The following is a 24,024-nucleotide window of genomic DNA, read 5'->3' on the forward strand; positions in this document are numbered from 1 at the left end:
AATAAAAGATCTCTATCCATGTTATATTCAAAAAGGGAGTGCATGTTTTCTTCATGTGTGGCACCACTATGTTTGAATTCTTTAGGAGTGACAGGTTCTTTTTTTAACTGATTTGAAAAGTTCTAGAATTGGTCTGCATTGTAAATCATTTCTTATGTAGATACTTTTGTTTTAATCAGATCTTTGTAAAAAGTGGCCTGCAATGACTCTCTGTGATTAGTATATAGATAAAGGAATCCCCTGAAGTTACCTGCAGTGCTGCAGGTGCCAGGAGCAGTTGTGGGGCTGCCCTGCCAGCACCATCCTATTCCATGGATGAGCCTGAACAGAGACTGCAGGCCAGCAAACTGAGAAAGATGCAAGCCTCAAAAATGTTCCTGAAAGGGTCAGAATGCAGGAATTGCTGGCTATGGAGTAGAAGCTGTGCCTCCTATTAATGAGCACTTCAACCTCTCAGTGTGTCTGTGTTCACCTGTGTGTTGTAGGTGGCAAAAGCAGTGTCTCACTCCTTGAATAACTGTGTGAATTGTCTACCTGGACAAAAGGATGTGGATGTGGCCTTAAAGAGCATTGGGGAATCCAGCAAGAAGCTCCTGGTTGATTCGGTAAGATGGCTTTTCATGTGCAAATAGATTTTAGAAAACTGCACAGCAGATCTGAGTTCCTCATGTGTCAAATCATTATTTGGAAATGAGCCCTAAGTATACTTCAAGTAAGCTGTGTTTAAGTTTATGCACCTTTAGGCAGCTGCTATTTTGACTGAAATAACATTTTTCTAGTTTTATGGGCAAGGTGAAATGTGTCTGTGACTTGTGAAGGCAGTATTAAAATTGTCATAGATTGATATTCACTTTTTGGTTTTGAAAATGGCAACTATGACTTAACATTCTGAAGAAAATGAAAATGAGAAAATTATAGTTCATCTCCCATCTAGAAGTGATCCATTTACTTGGAGGAGCATTGTGATCTGTCAAAAAATGCTTGGTCATTTTGTGTCAAGAGCAGAATTGTTACTTTGTTTAACTGCATTCATGTCAACAAAGCCTTTTTGCATTGGTAATTTGCCAGAAAGTTTTACTGTTTGATCAGCTTTTTTTTTTTTTGCATTTATCACTGACCTTGCTATCCTGTGAATGAAGGAGCAATTGTATTTTGATATGTTTGTGCAATGCCTTTTGATAAAACCAGGGAGGTTTTTACCAAACTGGTTTACTAGAGAGAGTTTAGAGTAATTTTGAAGAGCTGCCAATATTTGTGTCCCTTGAAAAGCTTACAGACTTGTCTGTCCCTTGAAAGAAGCAGCAGGACACAAGTTGCTGGACAGATTTCTGGTTGACAGCTGTCCCACAGTTCCAGCTCACTGCTCTGCTGCATTTGGGATTCTCAGCACGTGTTGAACTCTCCAAGAAAGGCTGGTGTGATGTGACAGTAAAATACTGAGCTTTGTCTCTTACAGCTACCTCCAAGTTCTAAGTCATTTCAAGAAGCTCAGAGTGAGCTGAACCAGGCAGCAGCAGACCTGAATCAATCAGCTGGAGAAGTTGTCCATGCTACACGGGGCCAAAGTGGGGAGCTGGCTGCAGCCTCTGGCAAATTCAGTGATGACTTTGATGAATTTCTCGATGCTGGGATTGAAATGGCTGGCCAAGCACAGGTAAGTCCTTGCTCATGCTGACTGGGGGATAATCTTGCCATAACCCCTGGCAGTGCAGCCCATTGTTCATGTAGCTCTACAGTGCAGCACAGCACGCTGCTGTGGGAGGAGATGTTTGTGAGGGAGTCATCTGGAGCTGTTCTCTGCAAAGAAGAGAACTCAGCATTTGCATCTTCCACAGGATGTTGGGATTTGTTTCTGTGTCCAGTCAGAAATAAACTTCATACCTACATACAACTGTGCAGTTTGAGCTGCAAAGGTACAAAGGTGTGCTGAGCCTCTGAGCTTGTGGAGAGGATTGCTTCTTTTTAGTTGGAACTACCATGGAGCATAATTTAGGTGAATGCTGTTCCAAATGTAGCACCTTTCTTTGCTACTTTTGAAATGCTTTAAGTAGATGGAGGAAATGATGCTTTGATATTGCTCCATGGTGCTGTGGACCTGCTAGAGAGTGGAGCAAGCACTTGAAGAGGGCTGCCTAAAATGCCATCCTTGGATATGACAGCAAGCACTTGGAATTGTGTTCAGTGATTTAAAATCTGGCAGAGTCCTACTCTGATGAGCTCTAACAATCAGGAATGTTGTCACACATTGCTGAGCTCATTCCTGGTAGTTGGAGATACCACCTTCAGTTTATCTTACTGGAGAGAGTTGTGCTGAGCTACAGTAATTGGTCATTTGGCAATGTTTAAACATAACAAATGTCAGCATATAAAAAGGAATTGTATATCAGAAGAGATGGCAGGACTTGCAGAAAAAAGAATCTGCAGATGCTTTTACCCTGCTTAGTAGGAGGACCCTGCAAACCCCAGAAATGATTGCCAGAAAATGGCCAGAAGGGCCTGAGTGTGTCAGTCCTCTGAAGTCATTTATGAAATGTCTCTAGAGCAGATACTTTGTAGATAGAACTGAGTAGAGACATCTGGCAGTGGTTGGTGGTTATTCTCCATCAGGACTCCATCATTCAGGTTCCAGATGTGTGAAGTGAGTTAGGCTCCTTGTACAGCTGGCTCTGAACATGAGTAGTAGTGAGGTACCTGACTGTCTCTTTAGCTGTGGACCACACTGACTTTTAGAACGTTTTGTTTGAGGCAATTCAGTGAAGGCAAAGGGAGAAGCAATGCTGCAAATGGCTGCTTGAAATGAGAGTCCAGCTGCTGATGACCTTGTGGCCCTTGTGAATTTGCTGAGCCTGCTGACACAGGGGGTTGTTACTATTCTGAATTGTTAATGGCTGATCTTTCAAATGAGAAGGTTTTCTGTGTGTAGTTATTTGGCCTGAACAGAAGCCATTCCAGGTGTTTTGGGTGAGTAGCAAAATGTAGGGGTAGGGAGGAAGTAGAATGTAGTAAATCTAGAGTAAAGCTATTCTATCACCTGAATATTATACAACCCCTTTACCTAAGACTATGAACTGATGTTAAAAAAATGGGTTCACTTCTACTGATCATTGGCAGAAGAATCTAGTCACAGCTGTTTACTGTGAAGATGCAATACTTTTCTGTAACTGGATTTAAATACAGGTTTCCCTTTTCCAGTGATGGCTTAAGTAATAGAGCATCCAAGTCAGAATGTTGACCAAAGTAAGCTTATAGAAAGTTACTTTCTTGGGAAAGACAACTTCCTGGAGGATATTTTTGTGTGAGCAATCCCAGTTAGATACTGGAGAAGCCTGTGGGCTGCACAAAGGGTGCCAGAGAGCCTACACTGACTGAATAATGTAAAGCAGTTGTGCCAGGCAGAGACACATAAGAGTCTTGTCAACAAAAGCATTGTTCAACAAGTAGGGAAGTTCCTCCATTGCTCAGTTGTGAATACTACCACTGTTAGAAGCCAAGCTATTTGTTGTAAGGGTCTTTTTCTGTTATGTAAGTGAAGCTAGAGGCACCTGTCTGGGTGAAGGGTGGTTTGAGCCATCCTTCTCTGAGCTCACCTATGTCAGTGGTTTCAGGTGGATAAACAAACAGGGTTTCCATGTGTGGTTTTAGCACACTCTCTTGATTGCTAATTTTGTACTTGATGTTATGCTGCCATGGCTTTCCAGACTAAAGAGGACCAGATTCAAGTCATAGGTAACCTCAAGAGCATCTCTATGGCTTCCAGCAAGCTGTTACTGGCTGCCAAGTCTCTGTCTGTTGATCCTGGAGCTCCTAATGCCAAGAACCTCTTAGCAGCAGCAGCAAGGTAAGGATGTGTTGCTTGCTTTGTTTTCCTGAGATATTTGCTTTTCTCTGTGGAATTTATATTGTGCTTATATATTCTTCTGCTACTGACAGTTAAGTGAGTGGTTGGAACCTGTAGTTCTGTTTAAATGGAAGTAGGCCAGAGGAGAGTTGGAGTAGTTCCTCAGCTGGGATAACTTGTTACCCTTGGTGGAAATAGGAACAGCATTTGAGGACTTGGCCTGGTTCTGAAAGGAGCCAGTGTGTTTTACTTACTGTTTTCTCACCATCTGTGTTCTGCCAAGGCAATAACTAATATTAAGCTTCTCAATCCCTGAAAGAAAAGAAATGAATAATATTCTTAGATAAAATGTGCTTAAAAATCGTAGCTACCTATCACTAACAGTGTGCATGTGTGTATGATCAGGAATGCTGGAAAGGGTTAGGTACCACATTTCTGCAGTGAAGCATACCCTTACTATAAGGATTATAAATCTACTCCCTGAGTAGTAAAGGGCTGCTTTAGAACTCACACTACTTTACTTTGTTGTATTTTGTTTAAAAATTGCATCTGTCTTGTCTCCCTGGAAATAAAGAACATCTATGAAAATTCTAGATAACCAAAGACAGGCTGCTTAAAATGAAGGAGTCACATGAAATTTTGTTACTGCTGCAGCATCAAAACTGCTCCAGATTTCTGCTTTAGGCTTGGAGCATTCCTGACTAGAGTGCAGAGGAATTTGACCCCAGTGAAATGCAGGTAGCTGTAAGTTCCTGCCAGGTTGGTATTCCCTCTCTGGAAGCTTGTAATAGAAATAGGGAGGTGAGCCAGATCAAGCCTTGAGCTGTCCTGTGTGTGTGTGAGACCTTACACAGACAGCACAGAGCTGTGGGAAGTTAACACTGCACCAGTTCTGTTCAAAAGTTCTTATATTGTTTCCCTTATATTCTGTGTCTGAATAGCTCCTGTTACTGTCCTCTCACTTCATCTGTGGCAGAGGTTTTAACAGGGGTTGTGTTTAAGGTGCTAAGCAGACACTGTACTCCCTTCTCTGACCTCTGTTCTGGCTTGTGACAAGCTTGCCAGGACTTTCTTATCTTTCCCTGCTATGATACAATCAGAGTCAAATATTTGTACTTTCTCTCTTATGAAAATGAAAGAAGAGGTGCAGCTTCCTTATTATTATAAGATAGCTTTTCTTCTCATTTTTCTCTCATCATCTATGGTACTGTGATTAGTCTGGGGGTTTTGCTGGCTTTGTTTTGCTTTCTTCCCCATTTGCACCAGCTGTAAGAGACAGCAGCTTTTTCAGTAGTCTTGTCTTCCTTGTGGAGGGATTTTTCTTGACCACCTCTGACAGGGCAGCAGCACTGGCTGAGTTCCCTGCAGGGTCCAGGTGTTTGTGTGTTGTATTTGATGAAAACAGATGTGGCCTTTAGGGATCTAGCATTCCTCTTCCACTCTGGATTGGTGTTTGAGGGGCCCCCTTCCTGGTTCTACTGTGTCCAGATGGTTCTCAAAGTAATGTTTGTACACTGGATGGATTCCTGGGAGAGGTACCTGGTGTGTAATAATGATATTTGTGAGACCATGTGGCCTCCTCTAGAAAGCTGATAATTCTCTCTCTTCAATTGCTGATATTCTCTGAGTAGTCAATATGAATTATGTCTCAGATTAAAATCAACAGCAGACAAGATATTTTTGTGTGAAGTTTCTCTGGGAGTGAACAGAACTTTCAGTTTTTGTCATATATTCCTATGTCTGTATGCAATTAGATTATTTTCTGATGCATAGAAATCACTGATGTTCAGCAGGTGAACACCAGGTCCTCCACAAGGACACCAAGGCTGCTGAAAAGGGTAGGAGTCTCAGTTAAACAAGTATGTCTTTAGTTTCCATTCTTTTTGCCCTGGAATTTAACATAAACATGTTAAATGTAATAAGCACATCCTGTTTCCTTTTGTAACAGTAAGATACCAGCCAGCCAGGTTGGTAAATCAATAACCAATCAGGTTATTGATAAGTTATCAAGTGCCTGTTTTCTGAAAGCGAAAATAAAGCAAATGCCATTCAGTTTCCAAGGCCAGAGGAAAGCATATTCTCCATGCACTCCAATTTCACTGATTTTTTTCTTCTTCTAGGTGCCACTTTCCTGGGTTGTTAGTCCTGAGTCTGAAATGAATGTAGTTATACTGAATTTTGTCTATTATCAGAGCATTGATCAGAGAGACAGACAGTGACTGTTGTATGTCAGGTTCAGCCTGTGTCAGGAGCTGTGAACACCCACAGGAACATGATGCCTTTGCAGAACTTGCTCTCTGGGGATATAAACTATGGGAGAACAGCAGTTATTAGTTATAGAGAAAACAGACTGCTTCACTAAGACACTATAGAGATATAGCAGGATTGTGTGTGTTACAGTATGTGAGACAAGACTGCTAGAGAAAGGTAAATAACATTTACTTTACATTCACCATTGTTTTCCATACCAGACACTTGTTCCTGGATCCTTTGGGGCTTCTGGGGTGGAAGTTGAGAAATTGTTCAGTCAATGTCAGACCTGGAGAAGTGCTGAAATGCCTTTTAGCAGCTACACTGTGTCACTGTGCCAATGTAGTAGGTTGGCCTTGGTCTCTGCCAGCTGGTGCTCTGTCCTTTGTCACCAGTGCTTTCCCAGAGGTGCCACCAGTTTGGCTGCTGGGCTCAGCTGTGTAGTGGATGATCCAATTGTGTTATATCTTTATGCAGTATACATTTAATGACAACAGTTTTACTCAGAGGAAAAGTTCCATTTTTAAATCCACCTTTTTTCCTCCTTCTCTCCCCAGAGCTGTGACTGAGAGTATAAACCAGCTCATCACACTGTGCACCCAACAAGCTCCTGGGCAGAAGGAATGTGATAATGCACTCAGAGAACTGGAGGTATTATTATATTTCAAAAGTTCTTCTATTGTTTCCCTTGTATTCTGTGTCTGAATAGCTCCTGTTACTGTCCCCTCACTTCATCTGTGGCAGGGGTTTTAACTGTGTACAAGGTGAGCATGGAACCCATGGAAACATCTGGTAGGTTTGGCCAGAATGAAATTTGCTGCTGTGTCCCCATCTCCTCTGTCCTGCCCTCCAAAGATACACTTTAGTCCCCATTATTCATACTTGCTGTAACCTAAGGAAGAATCATGACAAGATGGACATTTCTGCTACCTCTAGTGCACTGGAGGGAGCTTCAATGTCTTGGTTTTTCCACTTGCAAGAAGTTGTTGCTGATATCTCACTTTAGGATGATGCTTGCAATCTTCTACCTTGACCTTTCTTAGTGTAGACTTTTAATGCCTTGTTTCTGCCTTCCCTGTCACACTGATACAATGTGTGTGTCAGTCCAGGCTCTTGCAAGATAAGTTCTTGATCCTGAGTGAAGGGTTTGGCTGGCTAAAGAATGGGTCTGTAAGACCTCCACTGATCACAGACAGGCCACTGTCAGGAGTAGGAAATAATCTTTTAATTTAAACTAGATATTTGTTGTTTATTGTCAAGGTCAAAACGTCAAGGGGGTGGCTGGCCTGTGTGGAGAGCATAAAATACCATTAAACTTTTTATTTCCAGCCCTTAGTATCACAGGGATACAAAAGTCATTCCAGGATATTTTGATTTTTCTTAATATGCAAGTCCATATTGATTTCCCTTTGATCAGAAGGATTAAAAGTCTTTTCTGCGTGATATTTGGCAGTAAAATAGTGTTCCTTAAGACTTGAAAAAAGGTGTGCTGCAGATATTTTAATGTATAAAAGAATTAGCCTCCTGCATTTTGCAGCTTTTTACAAGTTTCATTATCTAACTGCATTCATCCTTCTCAATGAATATGTGACTGATTGTCACATTGTTATATTCAGGACTCAGAATTACCTCAAAAAAAGAAATTAAACCCAACTATATGTAGTTTCCTGACAGAAATTTTTCCTGTGTTCAGGGAGTCTGACACGGTAAGAGGCAGGCAGGTGGTGGATGTGTACTCAGTTCAGTACCCTTTGTGTTTCCAGACAGTGCTCAACAAATGGCAGCTGGTTTTCTTATCACTTCTTTAAATCTGGTTATGAAATTTAAAATAGTACTGGAAACATGTGTTACACTGTTGACACCTGACAGAAAACCAGACTGCCTCATGTCAAGCTGAGCACCTCTGACCATATATCACTCATCACAAACATGAGGTAACCTGAATTTCCAAGAGATTGGTGGTGCACAAACATGGAGTTCCCAGAGCTCAGTTCCTGTTGGGTGCAGTTTCCTGCCTGGCACAGCCTTGGGGGGTGTGTGTAGCTTTGGCTGCTTGCTGGAGACAAACATGTCAGCTTACACTGGGCTAGGCAGAGTGGGCATGATGGTCTGTGGTGTTCTCAGCTCAGTGCTTCAGTCTCTGTCCATAATCAGCTGCTTTCATCATTTCAGACAGTGAAGGGAATGCTGGATAACCCAAATGAGCCTGTGAGCGATCTCTCGTATTTTGATTGTATTGAGGGCGTCATGGAAAACTCCAAGGTAATTTCTTTTTCCCACCTCTGTGTCAGTTATAAAATGTGTTTGGATTTTCAAAAGTCTCCACATGCATATTGAATGTTAGAGGTGCAGTCAGTGTTTATAGCTAAAGTGTCTGCTACACTCCTTGATCAAGTCTGCCTGAGAGTGGTCTCTTACAGTTTGTTTCAGGTTTCATCACTTAAAAGGTGTATTGCCTCAGTAAGAAATTTTTAATGAAGTGACTGGTACACAATGCTCTGAAAGCTTCTCCTCTCTCCCTTCCCCTCCCTGACATGCACTAGACAGCATGTTGTACTTTGGGTGCTGTATTTTGACTGCAGCAATGTTAGGACAGCCCAAAGCATGAATGGGAGGCTTGACAATGAAATCCCATTGTATTGTTCTGTGCAGAACAGCTCTGCCAAATGTCTGAGCAGTCCAGACACCCCACCACATCAGAAAACCTGTGGGAATCCTCTTCACTTACTTTTAATCAAACTCTGCTCTACATCTTCCTTTGAAGCTGGCTTTTGTGTCATTATTTGATTTGTTGGAATGGTCTCATATTCCTTCTTCTGTAAAAGAAAAAGTAATTACCTAATGGATGTGTGTGTCATCTTGCATCTAATGCTCTACTGCAGTCAGTGCTCATTTTGAATTTTAAATCCAAGTGAGCTGAATTCAGTGGGACATAATGTGTGAATTCATGTGCATTCTGACCCTAAGATGGTTCCAGAAGTCCAGGTGCAGTTTCATTCCCACTGAGCTTCAGTGAATTTGGATACAAAGGTGATCCTGTAGGTGTCAACAGCATCTGCAGGACTGCCATGCAGGCTGCACGAAATGCACCTGTGCCAGGTCAGCTGTTTTGACTCATGGATGACAGCAAAATGCATGAGGGGTAATTCTGTACCCTCTCAGTCATTTGAGCTGCAGCAGGGCTTCTGTTCCCTGTCAGTCCAGTGCTGGTGTGCATGCCTGATCCCTCACACCACACAGAGCAATGTGCCCAGTTCAGTCAAGTCTAACAATTCTGAAGCCAAGTCCAGGGGGCCAACATTTTTGTGGGCCAAAATTGGTTTCAGGCCAGCAATTGCTTGCCTCTAAGTGGAAGGGATGCATATTTGGAAGATAACTTTGTTTTTTAATTTCTGAGGTTCTTGGAGAATCAATGGCAGGCATTTCCCAGAATGCAAAAACTGGGGATCTTCTAGTCTTTGGAGAATGTGTTGGAGTTGCATCCAAGGCTCTTTGTGGCCTCACAGAGGCAGCAGCTCAGGTAAGAGACTGAAGGCTGTAAAGCAATTAAGTTTTTATGTTTTAGCAAGCTCATGTTCTGGGTCTGTAATCTGAAATTCACTTCCCTGTGGTCAAGCAAGTGATGAGTTTGTCTTGCACAGTGTGTTCTGTGTAGATCACAGAAATTGCACAAACTGCAGGAGGAGCAGGCTGCAATAACTTGAGTATTTTCTAAGGAAGGGAATTGCCATCTAGAAGGAAGCTCTGCTGAGGATAAAGCAAAGCTGCAGCATATGGAATTCATGTTTGCAGCTCAAGTTCAGAACTATTATATCATAGAGAAATGCACAAAAAAGCCACAGTTAAAAGTAATGAATCAAGTTCTAGTTTGTAGAAGTTCTTAAGGAGCACTACAAATTTCAGACATTGGAACTAAGAAGAAACCTGTTTCAGCTGTTCAGATACTTCTGGAATAACCAAAATTTTAAATTAGGGTCTGATTTCTTTGGTTTCACTGATCTGATAACAAAATAGTGAACTATAAAGAGCTGATACAGTCACCTTGGTGAAGGATTTGGCTGTGGGGATCGTGCTCTGTAACTGAAAACCTCTTTTTAATTTCCCCAAATGTGTAATGCCTTGGTATGGACTAAATCTCTTCCACATCTAACTCTGAGTTGCCTTACTGGCATATTAAGGTGACAGATAATTGTACCTGTAATAGATATGAGGAATCTTCATGTGTGACTGTGACAGTTAAGTTGTGGTTGTTGAGAGGCATGAAACTTATTGAGAGGAGGTAAGGTTGGCCATCAGCCACTTTGGGCTGCAGTGAGACCAGCAGCTGCAGGCCTGATGGGATCTGCACTCAGCAGAAGTGCCATTGCTGGATTGCTTTTCTGGTCTTGACAAAAACCTCCACTCTCTCCAACTGTGGCTAATGCAGTAAATAATTTGCCAGTACCTGTAATCCTTAAAGCTCTATTGGCTGTGCAAGTGACAAGCAATGTTTTCAGGAATAGCAGTTGTCTAAACAGTGGAGTATTAGTTTTGTTTCAACTAATTAAATTTCTCAAGTGTAAGGGTATATGTTCTTGGTTTCAGTGGATTCTGGTGATGTATTGCTAAAACAAATGGTAATTGTATTTCACAGTACAATTTCTGAATAATCTCTGACCATGGCATGCTATGACATATGGCCAGCTTACCAGAGATCCTAGACACAATGAAGATGATTTATTAGGATTGTTTTCTTCTTTTCCCCATTTGTAGGCTGCTTACCTGGTGGGTATCTCAGATCCAAACAGCCAGGCTGGTCAGCAGGGCCTCGTTGACCCAATCCAGTTTGCCCGTGCCAACCAAGCGATCCAGATGGCGTGTCAGAACCTGGTGGATCCAGCAAGCAGCCCGTCCCAGGTGAGGCAGAGGGGCCATCCCTGTTGGGACACAGGACTTTGCTTTCTTCCTGTCCATTCCAAGGTGTTTTGCTTGGACTGTGTTGCCTGGCTTTGGATGCTGGCGTTGCAGAGCTGCAGTGTGGTGACAGATAATTGTACCTGTAATAGATATGAGGAATCTTCATGTGTGACTGTGACAGTTAAGTTGTGGTTGTTGAGAGGCATGAAACTTATAACTGAGAGAGGAGGTCCCACAGTTACCTCATTGTGCCTGTTCTGTGCTGGTTTTTCCAGGTCCTAAACATTGTGCCTGTTCTGGGCTGGTTTTTACAGGACCTAAACATTGTGCCTGTTCTGGGCTGGTTTTTACAGATCCTAAACATTGTGCCTGTTCTGGGCTGGTTTTTACAGATCCTAAACATTGTGCCTGTTCTGGGCTGGTTTTTCCAGGTCCTAAACATTGTGCCTGTTCTGGGCTGGTTTTTACAGGACCTAAACATTGTGCCTGTTCTGTGCTGGTTTTTACAGATCCTAAACATTGTACCTATTCTGTGCTGGTTTTTACAGATCCTAAACATTGTGCCTGTTCTGGGCTGGTTTTTCTAGGTCCTAAACATTGTGCCTGTTCTGGGCTGGTTTTTACAGATCCTAAGCATTGTACCTGTTCTGGGCTGGTTTTTACAGATCCTAAACATTGTGCCTGTTCTGTGCTGTTTTTTCCAGGTCTTATCAGCTGCCACCATCGTGGCCAAACACACGTCTGCTCTGTGCAACGCCTGTCGCATTGCTTCATCAAAAACAGCAAATCCTGTTGCCAAGAGACACTTTGTGCAATCTGCCAAGGAAGTTGCAAACAGCACTGCTAACCTGGTTAAAACTATCAAGGTACAAATGCTGCTCAGTTGTGCTTTCTTCTTCCTTTGTGATTTAGAGGGTTTTCTTGTTTGGTTTTTCCCCCCTGTTGAGACAAAATCAGAACAGTTATAAATATCTTTTTATATTCTTGGGCATGCATGCTTTAAAAAATCACTAATTAAACTTTTGAAGATCTGAATTGGAAAATATGTTCAATGGCATAACTGCTGAATTCAAGTTGAAAAAAATTGGGCAGTTTTAATATTAGGAGAGGCAGCTGGCCCATCCAGTATGATGGGATTGATGTATTTAATGGGCTTGCATAAGAATAATCTGCAAGCAACTGAATGTGAAGGTTTTTTATGGTGTTAAGTTCCCCAGTATGTGGAGGTTTTTGGTGCTGTTTCTGACAGCTTTAACTTAACAGTAGAGGGGAAAAAAGGAAATAAATAATAGTGGGTACCAAGCCATTTATGTTGCTAGTAGTCTCTTGTTAATAGTAACCTTTTCTTTTCCAGATTCCTTCCAGCAGTTTGGTAGGGAGTAGGTTTTTCTCATGCAAGCAGAGGTAATGCTTGTGAAGCTGTGGAGAATTCACAATTCCGAACCCTTCTGGAAGCCATTAACTGATCTAATCTGATTTCATTAGCTGAAATGTTTATTCTGATTGTGAGAGAGATCAGTTGGCTTGGGTGAAAATGAGAGCAATATATTACTGGTTTGCTTAAAACAGAAATAACTAAGAATTTTCAAAATCAGTCCATAGAAAACAAGCACCTTCACAAACCACAAAAAGGTGGGAGTTAGCCCCTTCCACCCTTTGGAGTGTGAGGTCCTGGGGCACTTGAGAGACTTGAGTCTCATCAGAGAGAGACCTGAGAGATTCATCAGAGTGCAGTGACAGAAAACCTGCAGCAGTTTAAAGTTTAGGGTCAGGAACCAGCTGAGGAAGGAAACACTCCTGAAAGATCACATTCTTTCCATCAATCTGGTTTATGAAGGAGCTTTCAAATATCCTCAACATGCAGTGGTTTAAAACTAGGAAGACTTAAGCCATCTCCCTTCCATTTTGCTGAAGAGACCTGCTCAGACAGAGCTCAGTCCTGATTTCATTTCCAGGCACTGGATGGAGATTTCTCGGAGGAGAACCGCAACAAGTGCAGAACTGCCACTGCACCTTTAATAGAGGCTGTGGAAAATTTGACAGCGTTTGCTTCAAACCCAGAATTTGTCAGCATCCCAGCACAGATCAGCACTGAGGTAAGGCAGGATACTGCATTTCCATCCTCCAAAAGCTGAAAATGCTGAATTAATCACATGTTGGGAGAGAGTGAGTGTAAAGACCCCAAAGTATTTCCTTGGGTTTCTGGGTGTTCTCAGGGCATTCTGCTGTCTTGTGTGTAACCTCTGACCTTGGCTTTCCTACAGTAGGATGCACAGTTTGGCTACAGTAAATGCTGCAAGTCTGCTGTTAGCAAAGCCATACAGCACAGGGGATTTGCATGTTTTAGTAGCTGGATCCTTCCATGCCATATAATTGTAAATATCCCTTTTGTTTTCCCTCAAGAGCAGTTTTAACAAATGGAATCTAGCTAGTTCTGACAAGAATCAAAGGGAAGTTGCTGGGTTTTTTCCTTTTTGCCCTCAAGTTCTTCATCCTCAAACTATGTAACTACAGCAGAGTAGAATGTGAAGAGACTAATAAAGGATTCACTGGGTTTGGGGTTTTTTCACAGGGAAAAGATAAAAAAGCAAACCCCTCAAGCTCTGTAAAAGCTTTAGAGTAGAGGTCATGTATTGTTACTGGCCCTCCAAGGGCTGCTTCTTGCTTTTGTCAGGCTCTGATCCAGATGGCAATATCAGATGATGCAGCAGCTGTTGCAGTCTTACAGCTGTGGGGCTGTAACTGAAATCTGAATGTGTCCTCCAGGTCTGTGGTACCTGGGTTTATCAGATTATAAAATAAAATGGATTCACAGATGATAACCCAGTCAAGAGTCATCAGTCATCACTTGGAGTTAGTCTGACTGGGGAAAGGGCACGTCTGTTGATGACAAGAGTTTTTGTGACAAAGTGTATTTTCAATGATATTTCTGTAGTCTGCAACTAGACAAGTCATTGTTTCTCAGCTGGAAAATGCATTTCTTGAGACATATTTCTTAATTATGTTTCAGAGAAAGCTGTTGGACTGATTATTTTTGTTCTGTTTCTGTGTTGACTATCTGTGAATATAATAGTACAATGGAGGGGATTATAATTCCATTTTAATGCTGCTAATTCAATAGACTTTTAGGAGCAGAAAGTGTGGATGAACTCGAACAATAATTCAGATGTTCCTTCTGTTCTTATACCATCCTTACCACAGGGATCACAAGCACAGGAGCCAATTCTGGTTTCTGCTAGGACAATGTTGGAGAGCTCATCTTTATTGATCAAAACTGCCCGTTCTCTGGCTATCAATCCCAAAGACCCTCCTACATGGTCTGTACTAGCAGGGCATTCCCATACAGTCTCAGATTCTATCAAGAGTCTTATTACCTCTATCAGGTATGTCTTTCGTAGCAATTGAGCAGCTGTTCAGAAAGAAAAATGCCATATGGCCATTAGCACTGTGTTGTTTTTCTCTGATGGAAATTACTCTGTGATGCACAATATCTCCCCAGTTACACTGGGTGTTTAATCATAATTGATGACTGCAGCACGCTGCAGCACAGGGCTGTTCTGTGTTTGTGTTCTGTTCTCCTTCTCTGGTTCCACCCCCACTTCACTCTAAGGTAAATGTAATAAAGAATGCTGAGGAGAATGAACATTAGCTGATATTACCTCCATGTAGATCGTGTGGCAACATGCGGGAAATAGGTTTTTTGGGGTTTTTTTGTGTCTTTCTTTTAAGAGGTCCTGTGTGCATTCAGGAAAGACCCTGCTCCTTGCCACCATGCTCAGCTGAGTGTTTGTCTTGCAGGGACAAGGCCCCAGGGCAGCGTGAATGTGATTTCTCCATCGATGGCATCAACAGGTGCATCAGGGACATTGAGCAGGCCTCGCTGGCGGCTGTGAGCCAGAGCCTGGCCACCAGGGACGACATCTCTGTGGAGGTGAGGCAGAGAGCAGTGCTGGACCCCCTGCTGCTCAGCCACAGCACAATCCACTGCCAGTGAGGGGGCAAATGTCCTTACTGGGGTCTTTCTAGGCAAAGTCATACCCAGACAAAAGTGTATCACTTCTTCAAAGATCCCAAAATCACCAGGGAGTAGTAGGGGTGAAAGTAGTTATTTTTTACTGCCACCCACGTATTGCTCTTACTTCCTATGCTGAGAGGACAGACTGATAGAGTTTTTGTGGTGCCTTGCCATGTGGAAGCCAGGATTAGGTTCTGAAGATTCTTAATAAATTTGTTTTGGAAGCTGATCTATTACTAGAAGTCCAGTGACATAAGTGTCAATGTTCTTTATTCTTAATGCCTAGTTTGTCCTTTGATAAGTGAGATTTGAAGTTGATATTGATATGTTCACTTTAAGAAAGCTTCCTTCTCTGCCCTCACACTGAGATTCTCGTCTTGGTATTTATGTCTTTTCACACTGTTGTTTCTTGAAATGAAAATGACATCTTTATTGGAGTGGTTCCTTCGGGCTGTAACACTGCATACTGGAAACATGTCAGACCAAATGAAGCTGTGCAAAAAAAGTCATTGCAGGAAATATGTTATCATTCATTTTAATTGAAATGCAGTTACTGTGTTCACCATGTTAAACTGAAGTAAATGTTACCAAAAATGGCAGTTATAAAGCAGTAAAGGAATGTAACAAAGGGCAAAAATATTTTTTTTTCTGTTCCCTATCATGAGAGTGACCTTAATCCTGATGGCTGCCAAGACATCAAGTGCCTCTGAATTAAAAGCCAGTATTTATGTCTTGACCAGGCCATTAATATGCTTTTAATGTGTTTACTCCTGTCCTGCAGATTGTAATCAGGAGGTCACTCCTCATCTCTGTCCTTCAGAGATGTGACATTTTTCCTTTGCCCGTGGACTTGTCCCACTTGCTTCAAAATCTGTGGCAGAGTTTTTTGCTCTTGCATTGTATTTTTTGCTTTGAAAAATGTCTCTTCACACTTAAATCAGTGCTCCTGACAGTCTTCAGACTGGTGCAGTGATACTAAATCTTTGGCAGGGCAAAAGTAGCTTGGGAGGTGTCAGGAGGGGTCCTTAATCACATCGCAGTGAGAAAGAACACCTAGCCCTGAGTTTGCTGGTGTCAGCACTCTCTCCCCAGATCTGTCATATAAACCTAAGAGGAGCAGGCCCATCTCAGGGTTGCTGTTGTTGAAAGAGGATAAGGGAGAAGAGATGAGCCAGCATGTGAGAAAAACTAGCAGTGTGGATTTCTGCATTCTGCCATAGCAGGTCACTTGAACAGCTTTGAGGATGTTGGCTGGTCCAAGGGTGATTGTCAGGTGGGAGAACAGCTCTGATAGCAACTGGCAATTTCTCTCTCTCTCTTTTAGGCCCTACAGGAGCAGCTGACGTCAGTTGTACAGGAAATTGGCCACCTCATTGATCCCATAGCCACTGCAGCTCGGGGAGAGGCAGCTCAGCTGGGGCACAAGGTACTGTCCTGCCACGACAGAGGCATTTGAGAGCTTGGACAGCTGAGTGTCAGGGAAGACCCCAGTTTGATGGCAGTTTCCCTTCCTATGGGAGAGCAGAAGAACACATTTGTAGTAAGAAAAAAAAATGGAATTTTCAAATACTCGGAGCCAAGACCAAATAAACCTTTTTACATTTTGGGCCAGAGGGGAGAAATTCTTATTGAGGTTTTTGGTGAGGGGCTTTGTGTAAATGTCTCCCTCTCCTCTGTTATATAGAGTGTAAGTAGCTCATGCTTGTAGGATGTCTGTCCAAAAAAACAAATGTTAGAATGCACATACCAAAAGCATCTTTACCATGGTTATTGCAAGATTTAGAAGTTTCTCACATAGCAAGTTCTCATCCTGTATATTCTTGAGAGACAACAAAGATTGAGGTTCCTCCCTTGCCCAGAGGAGATGCTTTTCAGGGATGCTCTTTTATAGCATGTGGCTCCTGTGACAGTCTTGAACAGTTTGATGTAACCTCAAGGGGCCATGTGCTTGTGGAGGAGGAGACCTGTGGCTTTGCAAAGCAGTTGGGCAGTGAGGGGAGACCCAATCCCTGGGCACATGATCCAAACCCAGTGCTGTACAGTGCAGAAGCATTGTGCTCCTTGAGCTAACCCACGTCCCAGTGGTAAGCAGGGAATGTGTTTTCTCTGTTTCACCTGAGAAGTGTGGTTAATGGCTTCCTGGGGTTCTTCTGGCTTTCTCAGGTCACACAGCTGGCAAGTTACTTCGAACCCCTTGTTTCAGCTGCAGTTGGTGTGGCATCCAAGACACTGAATCATCAGCAGCAGATGACTGTGTTGGACCAGAGCAAGACTCTAGCAGAATCTGCCTTACAGATACTGTATGCTGCCAAAGAAGGGGGAGGAAACCCCAAGGTAAGCTGCTAGTGTGGCATTAAGGGTGAGAGAGGAAGGCAAGAATGGCAGAAAACCCAGCACGTACCTGCTGTACAGTCAAGGGATATGTTTGCAGTCCAAGTGCCAGTGACAGCTCTCCTGGTGTCTCCTGAGAGTGGACACATTTCTCCAAGACAGGATTCCATTCTTCTCACAGCATTGTCTCAGGGGACACAAAGTCAGGGTATGACAGCAGCAATCTGGGCTCTCTTAGAGAAAGCAGAGGGTTAAAAAGCAGGGCTTGTCTGGTGCATGGCCCAATGGTTTGGGGACCCTTGGCAGGAAAGAGCAGCATTACACAGCATTACATAACTCAGGTGCCATTGGTGACTTACAGAGAGCTGCTGTCTTTAGAGGACATTTAAAAAGACTGTGGCACCTGAGGCTGAAAGTGTCACAGCTCCTTGTAGGAGTTACCAAGGTCTGTTCTGTCTGCTTTGCTGCAGTGTTTTTACTTGTCATCTTTGCCCAGAAGTGTTTTTTCCAGTGCCTTTACTGTTTTAATTCCTTACACTTCTGATTCACACATTGTTTTGCAGAGAGAACATCTCTGACTATCTTGGTTCTCTCATTCTGTGTCCTCCAGGCATCTCACACTCACGATGCCATCACTGAGGCTGCACAGCTGATGAAGGAGGCTGTGGATGACATCATGGTCACTTTAAATGAAGCTGCAAGTGAAGTTGGCATGGTTGGAGGAATGGTAGACTCGATTGCAGAGGCAATGACCAAGGTGAGCATAGAAAGAAACCCCTTTCTCACTTTGTGTTTGAAAGCTGATCCACATTGCAGAGCTTTGGACAAACTGGTGTTGATTTAGTGTTCAGTCATGAAATGTCACAGGAAACCTGAAGATTATTTGATTTTGCATATTGTAAAATAAAACTGATTTGGGTCATGATGCTCACGTTTACAACCTACATGGTACCTGTCAGTAGAATTCCTACAAAATATTTGTTCTGTAATATTCTGGCATTCAATTATCATCTTAGGTCAAGTGACATCTTATTTTTGCTTCCTTTTTTTTCCCCTTATCTTTCATGTTAGTCTCTTAAATAAACAGCAGGCCAACCTTGAAGCAAGTTACTTTCAGAGGAGATGGCAAAGCCTGAAATGCTCTGCTGTGCTGTGTAATGCATTCTACTGAAGATGTGTAGTTGCAAAGTGTACAGAAGTTCAATCCAAATATTTGGCTTTTCCTATCCTGACTTAAAGATTAAAGACTTTAGCATATAAAGAAATCTTACATTATCTTCTGTCATGAACGTTTTGGTTTGTAACTGTTGCACCTTTCTCTGTTAGCTGAGAAGAGCAGATTGTTTGATCTTGCATGAGAAGAGCAGATTGTTTGATCTTGCATGAGAAGCAAACCTCATGCTCCAAAACCTTGAATGTACTTTGCCCTGTACATTCTCTTCATCTCCCATGCTCATAACCTGGGCTCAAGTATTTGCTGAGCTTCTCTGTACATCCTGGTGCACTTTTTTCACTTGTGTATCTTGAGAGAGGAGATCACAGAATTGAATATATAATACAATTTTACTGTTGCCTGTAAGGTATGCTGTTTATTGTGACTTTTTAATGCTGTGGTCTTCCCTTTGTCTTGCAGCTGGATGAAGGTACACCTCCAGATCCAAAAGGAACTTTTGTTGATTATCAGACCACTGTGGTGAAATATTCTAAAGCCATTGCTGTTACAGCACAGGAAATGGTAAGAAATTACCTTGACAGGGTCCAAACTCTGTGTACACAAGGACCATGGAATTATTTGTGCAGTGTTGAGACACTCTTGATCATCAAATTTTCAATAACCTCATCTCTTTTGGGGTAATGGAGCAAAAGGAGTGATGATCTTGTTGATTTGACTCTTGCATCTTAGTGGTGTGATCATGGAGGGGTCCTCTACAGGAGGAGCCCTGGATTATATTGTGGCTCTTCTGCACAAAAGCTCTTTATTTGGATCATTTTTGAGGGGAAATTAAAGGAAAACCACATTTTTTTCATCAGCCCATTTAACTGGGCTGAAATGCCACTTTTTGTTTATCAGTGACTTTGGGATACTTTTTCACACTTACTGTTTCATGTAGCCAGTGAAATACCATCAGTGTTTTCAGAGCTCTGTAATGCCTCATGAATGAATGCAGATCCACATCCCACACTGTCCTTTTCTTTCATTTCTATGACTCATCCTGGGTTTAAAAGAAGAAAAAAGTCACACCTGTTGAATTGAGATTGTTCTTGACTTGTTTCAGAGTAATGCATTGCTCATTTGTTGTTGAGGGAGTTGAGGTGACTGTGAGTGCTACACACAGGACTTTTCATGAAGGCGATTGCTCTTGCAGTCAAGACAGGTCCATGATTCTGCTATCTATGACAGTAGAAATTGGTCTAAAACTAGTTTTTTCCCAGGAATGGGCCTCCATTGCTTGTACTTACATTAATTTGAGACAGAAGAACGATCTCTGTTAAAAGATAGGAATTTTCTAAAGAGAGATTCAGTTATTTGCACTGACATTCTACTGAGACATTCTGTGTCATCCTGCCTATTTCTTCTCTATCCTGTTCCCTCATCTGAGATGTGTTTTACATTGGTCCTCAGATTTTTTCCATTTCCATGCTTCCACATCTCAGCTGAGGCTGATGGGGATTAGCTCAGCTTTGACAAAATGAGATGGCTGTGGCACACAAACCCCACTTTCCTTCCCAGCCTGAATAGCTGTGCCTGGCCAATGGCCCCTCTGTGTCAGAGTGAAGTACTGGCTCTAACTGCTGCTCTTGGATTCCTCGGTGTCTGCAGCAACTGCCCAGTTGCCATGACTCTAATAAAGCATGTTTGCTTGGGTTTCCTCTGGAATTCTTGCTGGAGGACATGTCCCTTCCGTGGCAAGAGGATTACCCCACTTTATCAGCGTGGCCAAACAGATGAGTGTGCTTCTAATCTGGGGTGTATTAACAAGTTGTTCTCATGCCTGTCAATTTTCTGTTTCTCTTGCCTGTGTTCTTTTTGCAGATGACTAAGTCGGTTACTAACCCGGAGGAGCTGGGAGGACTGGCATCGCAAATGACCAATGACTATGGGCATTTGGCTCTGCAGGGCCGAATGGCTGCAGCTACGGCAGAACCAGAGGAGGTCTGCAGTTTTTAGACCTCTTTATTCCCTGTACATGGTGGTGTTAACAAGGGTGTTCTTTTACTGTGAAGAACACAGTAAAGGTGACAAGCCTTGTTGTAAGAATTGCCCAGTCAAAAAACAGAGACCCGTTGTCAAAACCTCTGTCTGGCTTTAGAAAGAAAGAGCTCGGGATAAAAGTGGATAATTCCATAGACCACAACAGAACCTCCTAAATTACTTGGGGCTTTCACTTACAGGCAACTTGCAAATACAATGAAAACTCTTGAAACTCTTAACTTGTTACTATGTGGCTTTCCTTCAATCTTGCATGTTTTGACAAGTTACAAATATTTATATGCCTTTTTTATCTTGCCTGTAAGTGATTTTAAGTATAACTTGTTATCCTAAAAGTGAGATTGATGCAAGCAGTTGGAGCACAAGTGTCTTTTGCTGAAGGACATCCTCCATAGCTCAGAGTTGCAATGTGATGAGGGAGAAGTTGCCTTACTTGCCTCGTGCTCTGTGAGGAGGACTGGCTGTTCACCTCAGTGGCATTAACCTGTTGTGGGAGTTGCTGCATCTTCTCTGAGCACAACTGCACAGCCCTTTCACCCCTCTCTTCTTACTGGAGCATAGACAAACTTTGTCAAGATGGGGTAGAGGGTATCTCACCTTCTCCAGATAGATCAGATTATCTACATAAAAGTCTTTTAAATAGTTTTTGACTTTGTGCTTACACATCCTGCTGATAAACTTAAGTGTTTTGTGCTCAGCAGCTACATGAAAAGCAATGCCTTGGACTTGGCTCAATATTGTTAAATTGAATTACGATTTCTGCATGTTACTTTCTGCCTGAGGTTAAAATAATTCCATTTGTGATACTAATGGCTGTGATTCCTGCTCATTTATTAATCCCAAATCACACTGGAACGAGGGCATACATGCAGGGACTACAGCTATCATGTTTCAAAACAGGGACTGCACGTCTTAGGATGTGGGATTATTAATAAATCAGAAGTAGTAGCAGGATTTTCCCCATTTCAGTGCTCTACATGGATGTGATTGATTCTGGAGAGTGAAGACTGTGCAAGGTTCAAAACCAAGCAAAGAGAATCACATACTTACCTACTTTTTGACCCAGTTTCAGCAGTGAACAGTACCATGTGCTTTTACCTGTTGAACATACCTTGAGTACAGCTCATGCTGACAGGGCAGTTCTGGATGGTGAAGTAGCCTTGTTTAAATGTGAAGTTGCACATGCTTGAATTATGTCCCTTTGACTCAGTTACCTGCCTTACCCTTCTCTTTCTGAGTCATTCCTGCCCTGTTTCATCGGGGAACCTTTTATAGGGTTGTGCTTCATGTGTAGATGGAATTACATCTGTGCTTTTTTTCTGATATTTGGAGAAGTTATAGTGGTGGCAGAATATTAATATTCACCAGAGAGATGGTGTTTCCATTTCTGTCCACGCAGTGTACCAGCATGACATTTATTTATTTGCTTTCTTCTTTCTTCCTTTTTCCCTGTGCCATCTAGATTGGGTTCCAGATCAGGACTCGGGTGCAGGAGCTTGGCCATGGGTGTATCTTTCTTGTACAAAAAGCTGGAGCTCTCCAGATTTGCCCTACAGACAGCTACACCAAAAGGGAGTTGATAGAATGTGCTCGTGCTGTCACAGAAAAGGTAGGATGGCTTTCCTTGTCAGCCCATGGTGTTTGTCTCCCCAGCTTCCACTGGGAGTAAACCAGTCAAACTGGATTCTGGAAAGTGTTTCTTTTAACTTTGCACTGTAGTACAATAGTGTCTGAATTACCCAGAGGTCTTGCTTCTCTTTCAAGCATTCAGTGTTCATGTGCAAGGTTAGCCCATGATTGGTCCTTCCTCAGGCCTTGCAATAAAACTTCAACCTCCTATCTCAGAGGGAGATTGGTCCAAAACAATCTCCTAAGATGTGAGATGGCTCTTGTGCCTTATGGGGCACTCCCTGGCCACAGTTACTGTGAGGTTGGTCAGTGACATGTGGTTTATGCAGCAGTGTTCTCCCCTTTTAGGACAGAAGTAACTGCCTAGAACTGCATCTTCAAACTCTGGGGCTTTTTGTTCCTTGGAAACATCCCCTTCAAATAAATGGCCTGGGTAGTTTTGTTGAACCTTTTTGATGGCATCTCTCTCCTTTTATTGGACATGAACATTGAGAGTTGGTGCCAGCGGTTTTCAGATCTCACCAAACACCATTGGTTCAGCCTTTGGGAATGTGCTCTCAGCTGTAGCAGGTTCGTGATGTATCCCAGGAGTAGTGACAATTCCAAATTTAGACAGGGGTAGATGTACCTTGTAATTAAAGTAAAGCTGATAAAGAGAGTAGTAATGATTCACAGGACCGATTTTCTCTCAATGACCACCTTGTTGCTTTTTGCTGTTTCTAGGTCTCCTTGGTTTTGTCTGCCCTCCAGGCAGGGAACAAAGGCACACAAGCCTGTATTACTGCAGCCAGTGCTGTGTCTGGCATAATTGCAGATCTGGACACCACTATCATGTTTGCTACTGCTGGAACCCTTAATGCTGAGAACAATGAATCATTTGCAGATCACAGGTCAGTGTTGCTGAAAAAGATGGAAGAGTGCATGCCCAGGGGAACAGTGGAACTGGCAGAAGAGACTGGGACATGGAGATAAATTTTTACCTTTTTGGATTCCTGTGAATGAAATTGAATGAGGCAGGGGAGTGAGAGGAGGAATAGGAAAACTGGGATTTGACTTGTTTGTGAACTGCATACTTATTTCTTCTTTTACCCAGATGTTGCTTTGGATTTGTTGTCCTGACATGTCAAAGCACAGATATGGGTGGGAGGGGGTGGTGAACCCTGACCAGGACACCCTCTCTGTTCATGTTGCCATTCTTCCTTCTACCTTCCTCACCTGTGATTACTTTAGTTTTTCTTACAATATGCTGATTATTATGGATGTTCATCAGCTGGTACTTCTCTCACAGCATGGCCAGATTTTCTTTTAGCATTCAAATACAATGCTCTCAGATGCTACTGCCCAATCTCTTCCTTTTCAAGATGGGCTCATTTTATTACACTGCCCTGCATTTGCCCCAAATGCTCTGCTGCTGTTTCAATGTTTGTTTGTTTGTTTTAACTTACACCCTTGACCTGTGTTATGTTATGAAGGGACATTGCTATGATGATTTACATCAGCTCTTTCATGTTAGTCACCATAACTCTTTTCCCCTCTTCCCCTTTTCCACTGCTTCCCTGCTTCCTCTTATTTTGCTACAGGGAAAATATCCTGAAAACAGCAAAAGCTTTAGTTGAAGACACAAAATTGTTGGTTTCTGGTGCTGCCTCAAGTCAGGACAAACTGGCCCAAGCAGCTCAGTCATCAGCTAACACCATCACTCAGCTTGCTGAAGTAGTAAAATTGGGAGCAGCTAGCTTGGGATCTGATGATCCTGAAACACAGGTGAGAAGTTTTAAGATTTTCTGATACTCTTACAGAGAACAGTTTTCATTTGGTAGAACTTTGTGTGATTTAATGCTTTTAAAAACCACA

At 42.5% G+C, this 24,024-nt stretch overlaps 1 protein-coding gene across 3 annotated transcripts in view; it reads left to right on the forward strand.

Moving 5' to 3' along the window:
• The window catches only part of TLN2 (talin 2), a 144,382-nt gene that overhangs the window by 94,126 nt on the left and 26,232 nt on the right, over positions 1-24,024 (forward strand). For all 3 annotated transcript variants that reach the window (XM_036389867.2, XM_036389866.2, XM_036389868.2), the window contains 19 exons: positions 486-605; positions 1,457-1,654; positions 3,699-3,838; positions 6,646-6,739; positions 8,261-8,350; positions 9,486-9,608; positions 10,841-10,984; positions 11,689-11,850; positions 12,940-13,080; positions 14,186-14,367; positions 14,783-14,915; positions 16,324-16,425; positions 17,163-17,333; positions 17,941-18,087; positions 18,964-19,065; positions 20,365-20,484; positions 22,004-22,150; positions 22,894-23,060; positions 23,751-23,934. In XM_036389867.2, the coding sequence (XP_036245760.1) occupies positions 486-605; positions 1,457-1,654; positions 3,699-3,838; positions 6,646-6,739; positions 8,261-8,350; positions 9,486-9,608; positions 10,841-10,984; positions 11,689-11,850; positions 12,940-13,080; positions 14,186-14,367; positions 14,783-14,915; positions 16,324-16,425; positions 17,163-17,333; positions 17,941-18,087; positions 18,964-19,065; positions 20,365-20,484; positions 22,004-22,150; positions 22,894-23,060; positions 23,751-23,934 (2,667 nt within the window). The remainder of the gene's footprint in view (positions 1-485; positions 606-1,456; positions 1,655-3,698; positions 3,839-6,645; positions 6,740-8,260; positions 8,351-9,485; positions 9,609-10,840; positions 10,985-11,688; positions 11,851-12,939; positions 13,081-14,185; positions 14,368-14,782; positions 14,916-16,323; positions 16,426-17,162; positions 17,334-17,940; positions 18,088-18,963; positions 19,066-20,364; positions 20,485-22,003; positions 22,151-22,893; positions 23,061-23,750; positions 23,935-24,024) is intronic.

The sequence above is a fragment of the Molothrus ater genome, chromosome 13 (genome assembly GCF_012460135.2).
Source record: "Molothrus ater isolate BHLD 08-10-18 breed brown headed cowbird chromosome 13, BPBGC_Mater_1.1, whole genome shotgun sequence".
Lineage (NCBI taxonomy): Eukaryota > Metazoa > Chordata > Aves > Passeriformes > Icteridae > Molothrus > Molothrus ater.